The sequence below is a fragment of the Mya arenaria genome, chromosome 14 (genome assembly GCF_026914265.1).
Source record: "Mya arenaria isolate MELC-2E11 chromosome 14, ASM2691426v1".
Lineage (NCBI taxonomy): Eukaryota > Metazoa > Mollusca > Bivalvia > Myida > Myidae > Mya > Mya arenaria.
In genome coordinates, this window is record NC_069135.1 from 51147704 (window position 1) to 51165553 (window position 17850).

Below are 17850 nucleotides of genomic sequence, written 5' to 3' on the forward strand. Positions count from 1 at the left end.
GTGATCAATGTTTTTGTTCTTGAGTGAAGATTGTTCTTGGGTGATAATGTAGGTTCTTATTTTTCAGTGGTGATTAATGTTCTTGTTCTTGAGTGAAGATTGTTCTTGGGTGATAATGTAGGTTCTTGTTTTAGAGTATTGATGTTTGTTCTTCTTGAATTAAGATTTGTGTTCTTGAGTTTAAATAAAGTTCTTGAGTGGCAGTGAAGATCTTGAGTGATTATATATATATGTTTTTATGGTAATTATTGTTATTGAATGTAGGTTCTTGTTTTAAAGTAATGAGGTATTTTTCTTGATTGAACTTCATGTTCTAGATTGAAGCTGTTTGATCTAGAATGGAAGTGAAGTTTTTGAGAGGTACTGTAGAATCTTGTCATATGTATGTTCTTCACTTGAGGAGGTAATATGTGTGTTCTAGAGTGGAAATGAAAGTCTGAGTTGTAGTATATGTTCTTGAGTGGTAATTGTATGTTCTTGTTAATAAAATAATGTTCTTGATTTCATATGTATGTTCTTGGGTAGTAATGTATGTTCTTGAGTGGCAATGTATGTTTTTGAGTGGTAATGTATGTTCTTGAGTGGCAACGTACGTTTTTGAGTGGTAATGTATGTTCTTGAGTGGCAATGTATGTTTTTGAGTGGTAATGTATGTTCTTAAGTGGCAAGGTATGCCCTTGAGTGGCAATGTATGTTTTGAGTGGTAATGTATGTTCTTGAGTGGCAAGGTATGTTCTTGAGTGGCAATGTATGTTTTGAGTGGCAATGTATGTTTTGAGTGGTAATGTTTGTTCTTGAGTGATATGTATGTTCTTGAAAGGTACTGTTTGTTCTTGAGTGGTAATTTATGTTCTTGAATGGTAATATATGTTCTTGAGTGGCAATGCATGTTTTTGAATGGAACTGTATGTTCTTGAGTGCCATTGTATGTGCTGGAATTCAGTAATGTTTGTACTATACATGTGACAATGCAAGATAATGATTTTGTGCAATACTCTATTTGCTTACCAGCAGGCTTTATAGTTGTATAGGATCTACCATTTTACCACTATGTTTGCAAGCCTACATGTTAAACTTGTGTTGAAAATTATTATGTTATTTGATGATGTGTTATTTGATGATGTCAAAGACATTTCTCATCAGAACATTTATAATAATCTTTAGTGAAGATATACATAGAATATTTGCATGTCTAATCATTGTTATGTTATGTACAAATCATTGTTAACCATTCCCAATTAAATATAACTCTTGTTTCTTCAAAAAGAAATCAGGGTATTGCCACAACTTAACCTTGGTCCATCTTCACTAACATTGTAAGCCTGAATTTGAGACTTGGGCTCAGACAATTGAAATCTTAATTATTTCCAAATATCTATTATATAACATTGTTTATACAAAAAATGTCTGTTTGAATGTAGAACATTTTTGTTTGTAAAAGGCATAACCACTTTTATCATCTTCGCTCCTATAGTAGCATTTTTACAACAAAATCTTTATTTTGCTTTTTTGAGCCTGGCCAAGTGTCAAGATAAGACTTAAAATTGTTAGTAAATACGGGCCTCGCCCTGTATGTAGGTGTGTAATTTTTGGCAGGTGATATGGGGAAGAAAAACACTTGTATTGTTGTATGTAAATAGATAATCAGGTCGTTACAGATATAGATTTATCTTTTAAGGCCACTTATATCTGTCATTGGGCCATTTGTTCAGAAATTTGTTAAAGTTAAAAACATGATGAATGACATCATTGTTAACTTTTAAAGCTGCACTCTCACAGATTGAACATTTTGACAACTTTTTTATTTATTGTCTTGGAACGAGCCAATTTTTGCGAAATTCTATGAAAACCAGTCATATAAGATTGCTGACAAAAAATAGATCGCAGATTTTTATATGTAAGTTCAAAAATTGATGTTTATGCATATTTCTTAAGCCGTTAGTTTAAGCCATAAAACACTAATTTTTGAACGGAAATAGAAAAATCTGCGATCTGATCTTTTGTCAGCAATCTTTTATAATTGGTTTGCAGATATTTACGCAAAAATTTGCTCTTTTCAAGACAAAAAATAAAAAAAAAAGTTGCAAAAATGGTATATCTGTGAGAGTGCAGCTTTAAAGGTAAAAAATAATATGTTGGGCTCCTAAGTTTATAAAAGGCAAGTTCATTTAAAACAATTATCTCAAATCGTGTTATATAAGGAATACGAGGGAACATAAGCCTACAATGAGACCTCCAGAGGAATATCGATTTGAAAGTTAACAACGGTGATGTTAACAATGTTGTTAACTTAAACCAAGTTCTGAACAATTGACTCAATGTCACTAAAACGTTGCATTCAACTTGCTTTAGTGTATTTATAGACCAAATCTCAAAAGAAAATATGATAAAATATTTATATGAATATATAGGTCAGATTAAGTCAATACCATTGTTAATATAGTCCACATGCTGATAAATATTTTCTTTTCTTCATAAGGCCACACTAAATGATTTGTTAAATGGTTTTACCATCCCTGTTATTTTAGAAAAATTAAGTGTTTATAAACATTTTTGAAGGACTGCTCCTCTTTTTTCAGAAGAAAAAATCGAGAAAAAAATGTCCGTTGAAACAATAGATCTATATTAAAAAATTAATTAACAAACTTAAATACCATAAGAATTTTGTCGCATCAAATCAGGCAAAATGTAGGTCTCTGGCCTTTTAGAAAGGCTGAAACAGTTTTTAATTTTTAATATCTTGAAAGTGATAATTGTATTATATATTAAATTATTATAAATAATTGTATAGAAAAAAACAAGTGTGCTTTTGCCCACTTCTGTTTTTAATTGTATTTTAATGTATTTTCATTTCACCCACTTGATTCCATTGTTTTTCGCCAGAGTATATCGAACAAGACATTTGTTGAATGTTTTTTTATTCTTTGTGTATACAGGATGATTTATACCCTCTTGATTATGTAATTATAAGCTGAATATCCAATGTTCTCCCTCTATTTATTTGTTTTATGTATCAAATTGTTACAGATGTGTGATTTTCTACAATAAAGAACACTCACTAAAATAATGGGCGTTTGTTCAAATCCAAGATAAATATTCTTTCATAATCCAAGGTCAATATTTTTTCATAATCCAAGGTCAATATTCTTTCATAATACAAGGTCAATTTTTTCATATTCCAAGGTCAATATTCTTTCATATTCTAAGGTCAATATTCTTTCATATTCCAAGGTCAATATACTTTCATAATACAAGATCAATTTTTTTTCATATTCCAAGGTCAATATTATTTCATAATACAAGGTCAACATTCTTTTATAATACAAGGTCAGTTTTTTCATATTCCAAGGTCAATATTCTTTCATATTCCAAGATCAATATTCTTCCATATTCCAAGGTCAATATTCTTTCATATTCCAAGGTCAATATTCTTTGAGCAAACTAGAGCTATCACAGAAAGTGATTAATGATTTTAAAATCTGATGTATGACAAAGATATGGTAGGGACACAAACTATTATCAGTAAGGCTTATATAGCAAAACATACTCAGTTCAGAAGGTTGCTGTGACCTTGACCTTAAATTAGGGAATCCTGTCTTCAACCCATCTTCATCCTATTGTAGTCACTACTGCCAAATAATTTTGAAATCTGACCATGAATGAGAAAGATATATATGGACCGGACACTATTTTTTTATCAGTTAGGCTTATAGAGCGAGACATACTAAGTTCAGAAGCTTGCTGAGACCTTGACCTTGAAAGTACGGAAACAAGTCTTGTGCATGATTTGTCCTTATGTTTCTGCAGTACTGTTACTTCTGCAACATATTTTGAAATCCAACCATGACTAAGAAAGATATATAGTAGATGAAAACAGAACAGACCGACGGACACACTAAGTTCAGAACATTGCTGTGACCTTGACCTTGAAGAAGGGAAAATCTAGTGAGTGACACATCTTCATGCTTTGGTGGTAACTTCTGCCAAATAATTTAAAACCCTGACCTTGGAAGCCTAGAAAGATATGGAATGGGTGAAAACCGGACGGACCATAATACACACTAAGTTCAGAACATTGCTGTGACCTTGACCTTGAAGAAGGAACACCGGTCTTGTGCACAACACATCCTCATGCTACGGTGATCACCATGCCAAATTAATTGAAAATCTGACCTTGAATGAGAAAGATATGGAACGGACAAAAAGAAACAGATGGACGGACGAACGAACATGATCATCACACAATTCCTATGTAGTCCCTACATCACTTTATGAAGCTGGGATTTAATGTCATAACAGGTAGTTTATGTCATAACAAGAAATCTATACGTTCCAGCACTGTTTGTCTGTTTATTATAAACAGCATATCTATATTCAAGACAATGCAATGTACAATCCAGTCAATTGTTTTGTTTTTTAAATTGTTCAATAGGTATAATAACACAAAAGTATTTCGGCTCATTTGTTTTGCAATTGTCACACATGCTTTATTGTAAATATTTGTTCCTTAACATTTCTTTTTCTTCGCCTTCAATAATGTATCCATCACCAAATCATGAATCGGTAAATAATAATCGGCATGTCGATTCTTGCGAATGGCTTGGTACGCTTTTGAAGTTCTAACAAGTATTTGTGAAGGGTACAGTAGGTTGTTGAAAATAGCCGTTTCCCAGTCAATACCAGCTTCGACATCCCGTAGAATCTCCAACTGTTGAACCGGTGTTACGACTATCTCATCTCTGTTAGGATTATTTGTCAACCTGAAAATGCATAAACACATATACAATTACACGTGTATAGAGCAAAGAGTTTTCTATGTGGTTGACTGGTTAGCGTAGTGGTTTACGCACTCTCTTCTCACCAAGGCGACCTGTGTTCAAATCCCAGCCTGGGCACATGTGAGTTTGGTTAGTGGTCACCAAGCCGGACAATTGGTTTTCTCTGGGCACTCCAATTTTCCGTACAACACAAGACCAAACTCTCGCGCAACATTGTGCCAACGAGAGTGACTTTGTTTAAATTATCATAACTTATCATAACTTTCTACACAATCGTTGTAAAATACATAATGTTAAAACTAAAAAGTATTGTTCAATATTTATAGCACTTCACACAGTTCATGAGGTATTTAGAGTCTTGCACACAATATAGTAACAGTAAAAGTTGCACTCTCACAGATCGACCGATTTGACTTTTGTATTTTTTGTCTCAGAATCAGCTCAATTTGACATCTATGCCTTCAATTCAATCATATACATGTATTAAGATAACTCACAATATAACAGATCTGAATCGTTTGGAAAATGCCAAAAAAATATTTTTTCTTAGAGCGCTAGTCACGCTTTTAGCCATTAATCACCAATTTTCAAATGATTTTTAACTTGTGATCTGATATTTTCTCATCAAAATTGTTTCTATATTTCACTGTATGTGATTGATACCCCCAATTGCCGCCCTGATAGGAAACCGCATGGAAAAATTTAGAAATGCCATCTAAAATGTCAATGCTGTGGAGGGGGGTATTTTTATCTTTTTTTATTTTTAAACCTTCTTCTTTAAATAAAGATATTTTTATATTCTGCAATAACAAGCGTACATGGCAATATATTTACGTACTAAGTTTTTCAGTTATGCAAAAGGGACATTTTTTGATTTCAGGATGGGGGTCATTTTTTTCTAATTTTTACGATAACGATTTTTAGACCAAACTATGAAAATAGATATATTTGTAACTATGAAATGAATCTGGTCTATTTTGGCGCTACTTTCAGTAAAGAAAAACAAACATGTTTATCAAATCAAATGAAAGAGGTGACTTACATTACAAACTTTGATATCGGCAATGTGGCATGCCTAATGTTATTTCTCATGGCGTATTCTAACACAAGATCTTGCCGAATTTCTAAACCGAAGTTGAATATCACAGGAATATCGTCCGTGTTATTTTCATACACATTGGGTGAAGAGTTCGAAATGAAGACCAACTTTTCCCGTGGAAAAATTTCTCTTTCCTGATGTACATGATGAAAATTTGATGAAGGAAAGTCCTTTTCCGATTGTCCAATGTTAATATTTTTCTGACATACAAAGTGCAAATTCAAAGGACATTTATGACTTCTGTTCATATCAGTATAAATGTTTGTTGAATAGTTGTTAAAAGCATTTCGGCAAATGCTATTAACTGATATATGTTCACGAAATGAGTTAATCCCTTGACAATTCACTACGACATTTTTTCCAAAACAATTCGCTAATCTGTCATTCCAAACATTCGCTGACAGTTGACGTGAAGTGTTATCCTCAAAATCCAGATAAAATGGATTTTGTAATGAAGTCTCACTCTCGGTAGCTTTTACAAACTCTTCGTCATTTTGGATGTGTCCGAGTTTAATTCTTTCAAGAATCTCTTCCTCTTGTTTGATCGACTTGTAAAGCAAGCTGCTGGCATTTGGATCCAGGTTTCTCAGCGCATACCAATCTTCTGGTCTCATAGATTTGGGCATCTAAAAATATATAATGAAATTCATAACTAAAATGTTGGATTGTAAAAGTGCTTGCCTCCCCCATTGTGTGGTCGTAGCTGAAAAATAATCGTTGATGGACATGAAATTGGTAATTTTGAACTTGGGACAAACCTATAGTGACCTTGTTTGACCTATTCACCCCTATTCAATAGTGAATATCTACTGCATGAGATCAATGATCCTATAAATATTAACAAGAGCTGTCACAGAGACAGCGCGCTCGACTATTCTGCCGCTTTTTGGTGTATGGATTGAAAAGTTTTGGCGAAACATGCAAGGATCACTGTTAAATTAGATTTCAATCTAATGTGCTGAGAAATTTACATAAATTTAATTTGAAAATATTTGTGGTAAGCAAACTTTAATGTAAATTCTAAGTCGTAAAAGGGGCTTAATTTTGTCAAAATGCATGATAGAGTTACCTCCTCCTGTGTACAGGTTGGGGGCATGATGGTGAACAAGCCTGCTAAGTTTCAAAGCCAGATGTCAATGGACTTTGAAAATATTTGAGGTGGTACAAAAACTCTTACAAAAACTTTAACATAAGTGGTTACGCCTACGCCGACCCCGACGCTCGGGTGACTAGGATAGCTCTCCTTTCTTATTCTTTGAATAGTCAAGCTTTAAATTAATGGATGTAAGAAGTACCATCTTGTTTAACTGATCTCAAAATCAATAAGAGTCATCTACAAGTCATGACCAACTGGCATACCAAGTATGAAGTTCCTTGGTGCAAGTATTCTTCAGGATATAATAAAGCGGAAACCTGATTATTCAGCTTATGATCAACGCCTAAAAATCATATTTTACCTGAAGGTAACGGCAACCTTGACCATCAACCTACTGATCTGATAACCAATAGGGGTCATCTACTGGTCATGACCAACTGGCATACCAAGTATGAAGTTCCTTTGTACAAGCATTCTTTAGAGTGAGCTGAAAACATTTTTCAGCTTATGTCATCACAACCTTGGAAGTTGACCTACTGATCGCATAATCAATAAGGGTCATCTACTAGTCATGAACAGCTGGCTTACCAAGTATGAAGTTCCTGGTAGCAAGCATTCTTTAGCTTATAAAAGAAGGAAAACCATCTTCCAGCTTATGGTCCCCACCAAAAAATAATTTTTTAACCTGTTGGTAACGGCAACCATTGACCTACTGATCTCATAACCAATAGGGGTTATCTACTGGTCATGACCAACCTCCATAACAAGTTTGAAGCTCCTGGGTCAAAGCATTCTACTACGTTATAGAGGGGAAACAAAGTGTGACATACGGACTGATGGAATGAAGAACAGGACCAAAACGATATGTCTCCCCATGAATGTGGGAGAAGTAATATCAGTCTTAATATAAGTCATTATGACATTGCAGGCCTTGAGGTCATGCAACACAATTTGCATTGCAGGACCGTGTTGGTATTTAAAGGACCAATTAAAATTTTAGTCCTGCTTTTATTAAAGATTCAAATAAATCTTAGTATATACAGATACTGTCATTTACAAACATATTCAGTCTACAGATTGGATGCCAAATTTGGAACTTTAATCAGTACTGTTTGTGTTTTATTTTTCATAGAAAAAAAATCAGTATTTCTTTAAACATGCCTTTTTAGAAGAATAAAAAACAAATCCTTCAACCTGAATCTTTTTGGGCATGTGACCAGAAACAAACCTATTTTTTATTTGGCTCTAAGTTTTATTTTAAGTGAATGTTCAAAGAAGCTGGCGCATGTACACTGGGTAGAATAGAGGCATTCGATAGGGAATTCATGATGAACACTTAGAAAAGAGGCAATTCTTTCTGGTCTTCTAAAAGATAAGCCAGCCCCAGGCTGTGTTTGGCCTGCCAATTGCAACCTAATCATTTAGAAGATAAAAATAATAGCATATTATACTGTGTAAAGAACAAAAATGGTGTCTGCTTATTTGGACATTTTTCAATGAGTTCTACCTATGGTATTAATGTTTTTTTACCCAATTGTTCAGGTATTTTAATTTTGCCCCGTCCTATTTATGCTGCGTCCTATACATAGTATAATATGGTTGCTAACTATTACCTATGGAGTTACCTATGGAGCCATTATTTATGAAATCATTCTAGTCAAAATAAAATAGATGTGAACATGTATACATGTACCTGTATATTTCCCGTAGCCTTCATAACCTCGTACTGAATTTTCAGGACTTCAAGAGGGTCTCTCTGTCCTGGACTATTGTCATGTCTGTATACATTAGGGTCTGCACTGCTCTTTTTGAACTTCTAAATAATATATGTAAATAAAAATATACCGGTATAAAAAACAAGAGGGCCAAATGGCCCTGAATCGCTCAACTGTCATATATTGCACATTCTTCCATTATATACAAATATTGAAAACCTAAGCCTATGAACACGTATAGAGAAAACCCATCAGCCCCGGGGTGTGGCCAATTTTGACCCCAGGGCCATAATTTGAACAAACTTTGTAGAGGTCCACTAGACGATGAATCATGCCAAATATCTAAGCTCTAAGCAACGTAAGTTCAGAGGAGATGATTTTTTAAGTTTTCACTATAAACATATAGAGAAAACCCATGACCCCCCAAGGGGGCGGGGCCAATTTTGACCCCAAGGCCATAATTTGAACAATCTTTGTAGAGGTCCACTAGACGATGAATCATGCCAAATATCTAAGCTCTAGTCCAAGTAAGTTCAGAGGAGAAGATTTTTGAAGTTTTAACTATAAACATATAGAGAATACCCTAACCCCACGGGGCGGGGCCAATTTTGACCCAAAGGCCATAATTTGAACAATCTTTGTAGAGGTCCACTAGACGATGAATCATGCCAAATATCTAAGCTCTAAGCAACGTAAGTTCAGAGGAGATTTTTGATATTTTTTACTATCAACATATAGAGAAAACCCATGACACCCCAGGGGCAGGGCCAATTTTGACCCCAGGGCCATAATTTGAACAATCTTTGTAGAGGTCCACTAGACGATGAATCATGCCAAATATCTAAGCTCTAGTCCAAGTAAATTAAGAGGAGAAGATTTTTGAAGTTTTAACTATAAACATACCAAGTATACCCATGACCCCCAGGGGCGGGGCCAATTTTGACCCCAGGGCCATAATTTGAACAATCTTTGTAAAGGTCCACTAGACGATGAATCATGCCAAATATCTAAGCTCTAGTCCAAGTAAGTTCAGAGGAGAAGATTTTTGAAGTTTTAACTATAAACATATAGAGAATACCCATGACCCCCAGGGGCGGGGCCAATTTTGACCCCAAGGCCATAATTTGAACAATCTTTGTAGAAGTCCACTAGACGATGAATCATGCCAAATATCTAAGCTTTAGTCCAAGTAAGTTAAGAGGAGATGATTTTTGAAGTTTTAACTATAAACATATCAAGTATACCCATGACCCCCCGGGGCGGGGCCAATTTTGACCCCAAGGCCATAATTTGAACAATCTTTGTAGAAGTCCACTAGACGATGAATCATGCCAAATATCTAAGCTCTAGTCCAAGTAAGTTCAAAGGAGAAGATTTTTGGAAGTTTTCACTATAAACATATAGAGAAAACACATGACCCCCAGGGGCGGGGCCAATTTTGACCCCAAGGCCATCATTTGAACAATCTTTGTAAAAGTCCACTAGACGATGAATCATGCCAAATATCTAAGCTCTAGTCCAAGTAAGTTCAGAGGAGAAGATTTTTGAAGTTTTAACTATAAACATATAGAGAATACCCATGACCCCCCCCCCCCCGGGGCGGGGCCAATTTTGACCCCAGGGCCATAATTTGAACAAACTTTGTATAGCTCCACTAGACGATGAATCATGCCAAATATCTAAGCTCTAGGCCAAGTAAGTTCAGAGGAGAAGATTTTTAAGTTTTCGCTATAAACATATAGAGAAAACCCATGACCCCCCGGGGCGGGGGCAATTTTGACCCCAAGGCCATAATTTGAACAATCTTTGTAAAGGTCCACTAGACAATGAATCATGCCAAATATCTAAGCTCTAGTCCAAGTAAGTTAAGAGAAGAAGATTTTTGAAGTTTTAACTATAAACATATCAAGTATACCCATGACTCCCTGGGGCGGGGCCAATTTAGACCCCAAGGCCATAATTTGAACAATCTTTGTAGAGGTCCACTAGACGATGAATCATGCCAAATATCTAAGCTCTAGTCCAAGTAGGTTCAAAGAAGAAGATTTTTGAAGTTTTCAATATAAACATATAGAGAAAACCCATGACCCCCCGGGGCGGGGCAAATTTTGACCCCAAGGCCATAATTTGAACAATCTATGTAAAGGTCCACTAGACGATGAATCATGCCAAATATATAAGCTCTAGTCCAAGTAAGTTCAAAGGAGAAGATTTTTTAAGTTTTCACTATAAACATATAGAGAAAACCCATGACCCCCCGGGGCGGGGCCAATTTGGACCCAAAGGCCATAATTTGAACAATCTTTGTAGAGGTCCACTAGACGATGAATCATGCCAAATATCTAAGCTCTAAGCAACGTAATTTCAGAGGAGATGATTTTTTAAGTTTTCACTATAAACATATAGAGAATACTCTAACCCCCTGGGGCGGGGCCAATTTTGACCCCAGGGCCATAATTTGAACAATCTTTGTAGAGGTCCACTAGACGATGAATCATGCCAAATATCTAAGCTCTAGTCCAAGTAAGTTAAGAGGAGAAGATTTTTGAAGTTTTAACTATAAACATACCAAGTATACCCATGACCCCCCGGGGCATGGCCAATTTTAACCCCAAGGCCATAATTTGAACAATCTTTGTAGAGGTCCACTAGACGATGAATCATGCCAAATATCTAAGCTCTAATCCAAGTAAGTTCAAAGGAGAAGATTTTTGAAGTTTTAACTATAAACATATAGAGAATACTCTAACCCCCCGGGGCGGGGCCAATTTTGACCCCAGGGCCATAATTTGAACAATCTTTGTAAAGGTCCACTAGACGATGAATCATGCCAAATATCTAAGCTCTAGTCCAAGTAAGTTCAGAGGAGAAGATTTTTGAAGTTTTAACTATAAACATATAGAGAATACCCATGACCCCCAGGGGCGGGGCCAATTTTGACCCCAAGGCCATAATTTGAACAATCTTTGTAGAAGTCCACTAGACGATGAATCATGCCAAATATCTAAGCTTTAGTCCAAGTAAGTTAAGAGGAGAAGACTTTTGAAGTTTTAACTATAAACATATCAAGTATACCCATGACCCCCCGGGGCGGGGCCAATTTTGACCCAAAGGCCATAATTTGAACAATCTTTGTAGAAGTCCACTAGACGATGAATCATGCCAAATATCTAAGCTCTAGTCCAAGTAAGTTCAAAGGAGAAGATTTTTGAAGTTTTCACTATAAACATATAGAGAAAACCCATGACCCCCAGGGGCGGGGCCAATTTTGACCCCAAGGCCATAATTTGAACAATCTTTGTAAAGGTCCACTAGACGATGAATCATGCCAAATATATAAGCTCTAGTCCAAGTATGTTCAGAGGAGAAGATTTTTTAAGTTTTAACTATAAACATATAGAGAATACCCATGACCCCCCGGACCGGGGCCAATTTTGACCCCAGGGCTATAATTTGAACAATCTTTGTAAAGGTCCACTAGACGATGTATCATGCCAAATATCTACACTCTAGTCCAAGTAAGTTCAGAGGAGAAGATTTTTTAAGTTTTCACTATAAACATATAGAGAAAACCCATGACCCCCCAAGGGGCGGGGCCAATTTTGACCCTAGGGCCATAATTTGAACAATCTTTGTAGAGGTCCACTAGACGAAGAATCATGCCAAATATCTAAGCTCTAAGCAACGTAAGTTCAGAGGAGATGATTTTTTAAGTTTTCACTATAAACATATAGAGAATACTCTAACCCCCTGGGGCGGGGCCAATTTTGACCCCAGGGCCATAATTTGAACAATCTTTGTAAAGGTCCACTAGATGATGAATCATGCCAAATATCTAAGCTCTAGTCCAAGTAAGTTCAGAGGAGAAGATTTTTGAAGTTTTCAATATAAACATATAGAGAATACCCATGACCCCCCCGGGGCGGGGCCAATTTTAACCCCAAGGCCATAATTTGAACAATCTTTGTATGGGTCCACTAGACGATGAATCATGCCAAATATATAAGCTCTAGTCCAAGGAAGTTCAAAGGAGAAGATTTTTGAAGTTTTCACTATAAACATATAGAGAAAACCCATGACCCCCAGGGGCGGGGCCAATTTTGACCCCAAGGCCATAATTTGAACAATCTTTGTAAAGGTCCTCTAGACGATGAATCATGCCAAATATCTAAGCTCTAGTCCAAGTAAGTTCAGAGGAGAAGATTTTTTAAGTTTTAACTATAAACATATAGGGAATACCCATGACCCCCCGGAACGGGGCCAATTTTGACCCCAGGGCTATAATTTGAACAATCTTTGTAAAGGTCCACTAGACGATGTATCATGCCAAATATCTAAGCTCTAGTCCAAGTAAGTTCAGAGGAGAAGATTTTTTAAGTTTTCACTATAAACATATAGAGAAAACCCATGACCCCCCGGGGCGGGGCCAATTTGGACCCAAAGGCCATAATTTGAACAATCTTTGTTGAGGTCCACTAGACGATGAATCATGCCAAATATCTAAGCTCTAAGCAACGTAAGTTCAGAGGAGATGATTTTTTAAGTTTTCACTATAAACATATAGAGAATACTCTAACCCCCTGGGGCGAGGCCAATTTTGACCCCAGGGCCATAATTTGAACAATCTTTGTAAAGGTCCACTAGATGATGAATCATGCCAAATATCTAAGCTCTAGTCCAAGTAAGTTCAGAGGAGAAGATTTTTGAAGTTTTAACTATAAACATATAGAGAATACCCATGACCCCCCCGGGGCGGGGCCAATTTTGACCCCAAGGCCATAATTTGAACAATCTTTGTAAAGGTCCACTAGACGATGAATCATGCCAAATATCTAAGCTCTAGTCCAAGTAAGTTCAGAGGAGAAGATTTTTGAAGTTTTAACTATAAATATATCAAGTATACCCATGACCCCCTGGGGCGGGGCCAATTTTGACCCCAAGGCCATAATTTGAACAATCTTGGTAGAGGACCATTTGGTGATCCTACCTACCATATATCAACGGCCTAAGCCTTGTGGTTTGGGGGAAGAAGATTTTTAAAGTTTTTCTTTTTGGTTGTCATGGCAACCAGAGTTCTGCATGGAATTGAATTCTTTGAACAACTTTGATAGAAGACCACCCAAGGACCATCCCTATGAAGTTTTATTAATATTGGCCCAGCGGTTAAGGAGGAGACGTCTTTTAAGTAAATTGTTGACGGACGACGCACGATGCACTACGCATGACGCACGCTGGACTCCGGACAAAAGGCGATCACAAAAGCTCACCTTGTCACAAAGTGACAGGTGAGCTAAAAACACACACACATTGTTTTTTTTTAAAAATTCACAATATTATCTAAACCCTTCTGCATTACATCATCAGTTGACAAAAATATACATGTTTACAAGTGACAGGATAAAAAACAATCAGAGAAAGGAAGCAACATCAACAGTATGATGAGTTTAGTGAGAGCATGCTGTTTTATTAAAAAAAAAAGTATTTGCTAGATTTTCATCCATTTTTTTTAAATGGGGGATGGGGGGTGACATTTTTTCTTTCTTTTTTGATGACAGTTTCACCTTTGAATATGTGTTCATGTTCTTGCTTATTGCATACAAAACTTTAAACATGTGCAGACGAGCCATAAACACAATAGTAACATTTCTCCTTTTTCAAATGTGAATGTTATACATTGACACCGTAGGTATGAATAAACACCACTTCCAGACAGTACCAGACAGGTATGCAAAAACAGACTGAGTTCAACATTTTTTATTTGAGTCAATAAAACTAAAAAGCGGCGAATAAAAAGAGCAGGGGGCGGGGATGAAAATCTAGAAATTAATTTATAGTCGCCTTCAAAATATTTTTAGATATGAGGCAATCGGCACACCATATATTAGTAAAATAGATTTTTTATTCGACAATGGATTTTTTTAATAGATTATATCGATAGTGGGCAGTAATTAAAAATTGCTTTTTACTTTCATTAATTGTATATGGAGCAGAAATAATTAACTTGCATCAATTGGGATTTATGTTTATAAAAAAAAAAAAACTGTGCATTTAAATGTTGACAAGTTTCATGAAAATTTGATTTAAATGTTAAATTTATGACAGAATGGGGGGGGGATATAGCCATCAAACTAACTTCAAAAGATAGGATGTCCATGCTTGTCTGTTTTTATCAGTAGATCAAGGTGCAGAACTGTGCAAATATCTCAGAGTGATGGAACTTGCTTATAAATATTGGGAAAAAATAATATTTTCTTAAGCTTCAAGAGGAGCTGAAAAAATTTAAGCCCTATATATTTCTATAAACAGTAAGTAGTTCCAAATGTTTTTGCTGGATATCCTTACCTTGCCCAATGGCAAAGATAAAAAATATCCACATGGAACAACCTTTTCTTCACTTGTAACACAAAAAAGAGTTCCAGCATAAAAAATACATTTTTACTATACGGTATTTAGTTTAACTGAGGTGGGAATAATAGTATCCACCATGGCCGCTTGTGTAAAATAGTTCATACCAACTCTTGCAAAAGGGTGTTCTCGGAAAATCAGTAAACATCTTTTTTGTAAAAAAACCTATGCTTGGGTTGGGATGAACCTTTCTTACACTCTCGACCAATGAAGATACTTATTATCTAACATAATATTTCACACACTCTCTAGTGAACATATACCTGGGATGTTCTTCTTCTGGGTCGCAGTTTCTGCAGCATGTAGCTGAAATGCCTGTCCTTTGAAGTTTGGAACTGTTCGTGAAACAACAGTGGGTATCGATCAAACGCTTCATTTCGACAGCTTCTAACAAACTGGAGAAACATGAAAAGAAATATAAAGTCAAACAAGCGTTTTATCAATGTTATATAGTTGTATTGCCCAGCTGAATTAATTACGTATTAAAAGACCACTCATGTAAATTTGAAATTAGGGAAACAAAGAAGTTATTTGTTTCCACTCATGCACCAGTCAATAGCAACCATGCCCCCCCCCCCCCCAGGATCGGGGTATACCACTGATAAAGGGGGAAATGGGCCATGTTATTATCTTCCAGGTGGCACTGCATTGCCAAGTGAATGTGGTAGGGGGGGGGGGTGCGCAAAAAATAGCAAGGAATGGGCCTTAGCTAGGATGTCCCTGGGGTGCAGGGGCATTTGGCGGAGATTTGACCAGCAGTTTGTCCACGCAGGGCGAGGTTTACCTGGGATTGGCTGGACCAAAAGTCCCCACTATTCCCAGGACCAAAAGGAGGGGGGTGGGGGTGGGGGTCCGATTGGTATATAAATCCAAGATTAAAAGTTTAAAACAATGTGATATTAGTTGTCATACATTGAGAAATTAGCAATTATATAGTTATGCATTTATATATATATATCTCAATTAATTGAAAATAACAAGTGAAATACCTTCACTAATGTTTTATACACTTGAAAACTCGGTCCAGATTTTGCTCCAGACAGTAGTGACATATTGGACTCAAGTCTGAAAAATATCAGAAAATCCTGTCAGCGTTGCTTACTTTCCCTTGGGTAGTGATAAGTATACCTTATTACACAGAAATGGTGAATGATAACAAATTAAGAGTTACCACAAATTAAATAAAAAGTTATGTGCAACCTCAATGTACATACATGTATATATTTATATCAAAATAAAAAAAGTATCCCTGAAGGCACATTATTGTAGCTATAACCACATAACAGGCATATGTTGACAAGCATCAGTCCTTTTTTTACATGACTGAAATAAGTATTGATTTTTTGAGAAGATCAGTAGAGTGACTGATATCCAACTTTTAACTCTTTTAACTTTGAAAGGCTTAAGAATATTGATAAAACTGGATTGAATGACAAAGGCGATGAATGCAACAAGTCTGCCAATACCAACACTGGAAGAAGCATGGCTAGAGTAGAGTGGCATGACTGTAGCCTCATCCACCTAAATGGCTATCAACGAGTCTTTTGACAATTTTATCACTATGGCAGACTTGAGACGTTACAGAGCAACAAAAGAAATGTCAAAGTAATAAAAATGTATCCCTGTTCTCTCATTAGTGTAGCTAGGCAGCAACCTGCCCTGTGAGTTTCTCCAAAAGTACTATTCCATTTAAAAAAAGCCAGTACTTCAGAGTATTTTTGGTTTTGGCAACTCTTATGTTAAGGGAATATATATATGTATAATGCATGTTCAAATAATAAAAAAGTTCCCTTACATGGTATCGTCAATAACACGATTTTTGTGGTTACCACACTACAGGCAGATGGTTATTTTTTACCTGGGTTGAGAGTCAATTTTCATACAACCAGACCACGGACCCGCAGTGGATTATACTTATTGCTAAGCATCCTGACAGATGATGAAAATAAATAGTCGCGAAATTGAATGATATTGAGAGTGGTGCTAAAAGCCGAGACCCGGTGTCGATATTGAGAAAAGCCGGTATGACTGTTTATGATATCTACCAGAGTATGTTGATACCGGGTTTTTCGTCACAAACGGTACCGGGTAATATAATATTCCCTTCATTCGGAACTCCTCGGCCATTTTTTCAAAAACAACCACGGATGTATGCCGGTACATCTGTTGAAGTAGTCCGTATTTTTTTTAATAAAAGCATTAATTAAATGTAGTGTTTAAGAGTTGTATTAATTGCTCTCAGTTTAAATTGATTGCCAGTGAAGTGTATTATTGCAAACATAGTTACGATTCCCAAGAGTTAAGTCATAACATTTAACTACTAAATAAGATTACAACGCGATCTATTTGCAGCGGACTTAAACGTACCACTTTTTAAGTATGTAAACCGTCCATATACATCCGAGGTTGTTTTTGAAAAAAATGGCCGAGGAGCTCCGAATGTATTCCCTTAAGAAATTCCGGTATCGATAGGCCCGGTATCAATGTCCCCAACAATCAACCATGGCCTTTAAAATTGTTATTTATGCATGCATGTTTATTTATTTTTTCTTTCACTTAAATATGCTTAATTAATATGCAATTAATCATGATTAGAAATAATTATTACTATGTCACATGATATATAATCTAAATTTAACTTATCATGTAAAAAGAAAAAATATGTTTACGTTTCTTAATAAATATGTTTGAATCTTGAATCGTTGATTATGTTACACAAATACAACATAATAGTTAGTTTGATGAACGAAGAATAGT

General features: G+C 35.9%; 1 protein-coding gene across 2 annotated transcripts; it reads right to left on the reverse strand.

Moving 5' to 3' along the window:
• Positions 1-2446: 2446 nt before the first annotated feature.
• On the reverse strand, positions 2447-17067 carry LOC128216838 (uncharacterized). 2 transcript variants are annotated; one of them, XM_052923519.1, is made up of 6 exons: positions 16952-17067; positions 16083-16158; positions 15357-15488; positions 8667-8789; positions 5821-6503; positions 2447-4760 (listed from the first exon to the last, which is right to left on the reverse strand). In XM_052923519.1, exons 1-6 carry the CDS (start codon positions 16972-16974, stop codon positions 4508-4510), a joined length of 1290 nt encoding a protein of 429 aa, XP_052779479.1. In that variant the 5' UTR covers positions 16975-17067; the 3' UTR covers positions 2447-4507. The 2 variants fall into 2 exon arrangements, with proteins under 2 accessions (XP_052779479.1, XP_052779480.1); XM_052923520.1 differs by having other exon boundaries at positions 16889-16955.
• Between the last annotated feature and the right edge of the window lie 783 nt (positions 17068-17850).

Excerpts from the sequence above, each read along its gene's own strand:
- LOC128216838 (XM_052923519.1), bottom strand. The coding sequence starts at position 16,974 with ATGAAAATTGACTCTCAACCCAG. Across the intron at positions 15,489-16,082 it reads TGTATAAAACATTAGTGAAG|TTTGTTAGAAGCTGTCGAAA; the intron begins GTATTTCACTTG and ends ATGTTTCTCCAG. Across the intron at positions 8,790-15,356 it reads CCAGAAGAAGAACATCCCAG|AAGTTCAAAAAGAGCAGTGC; the intron begins GTATATGTTCAC and ends TATATTATTTAG.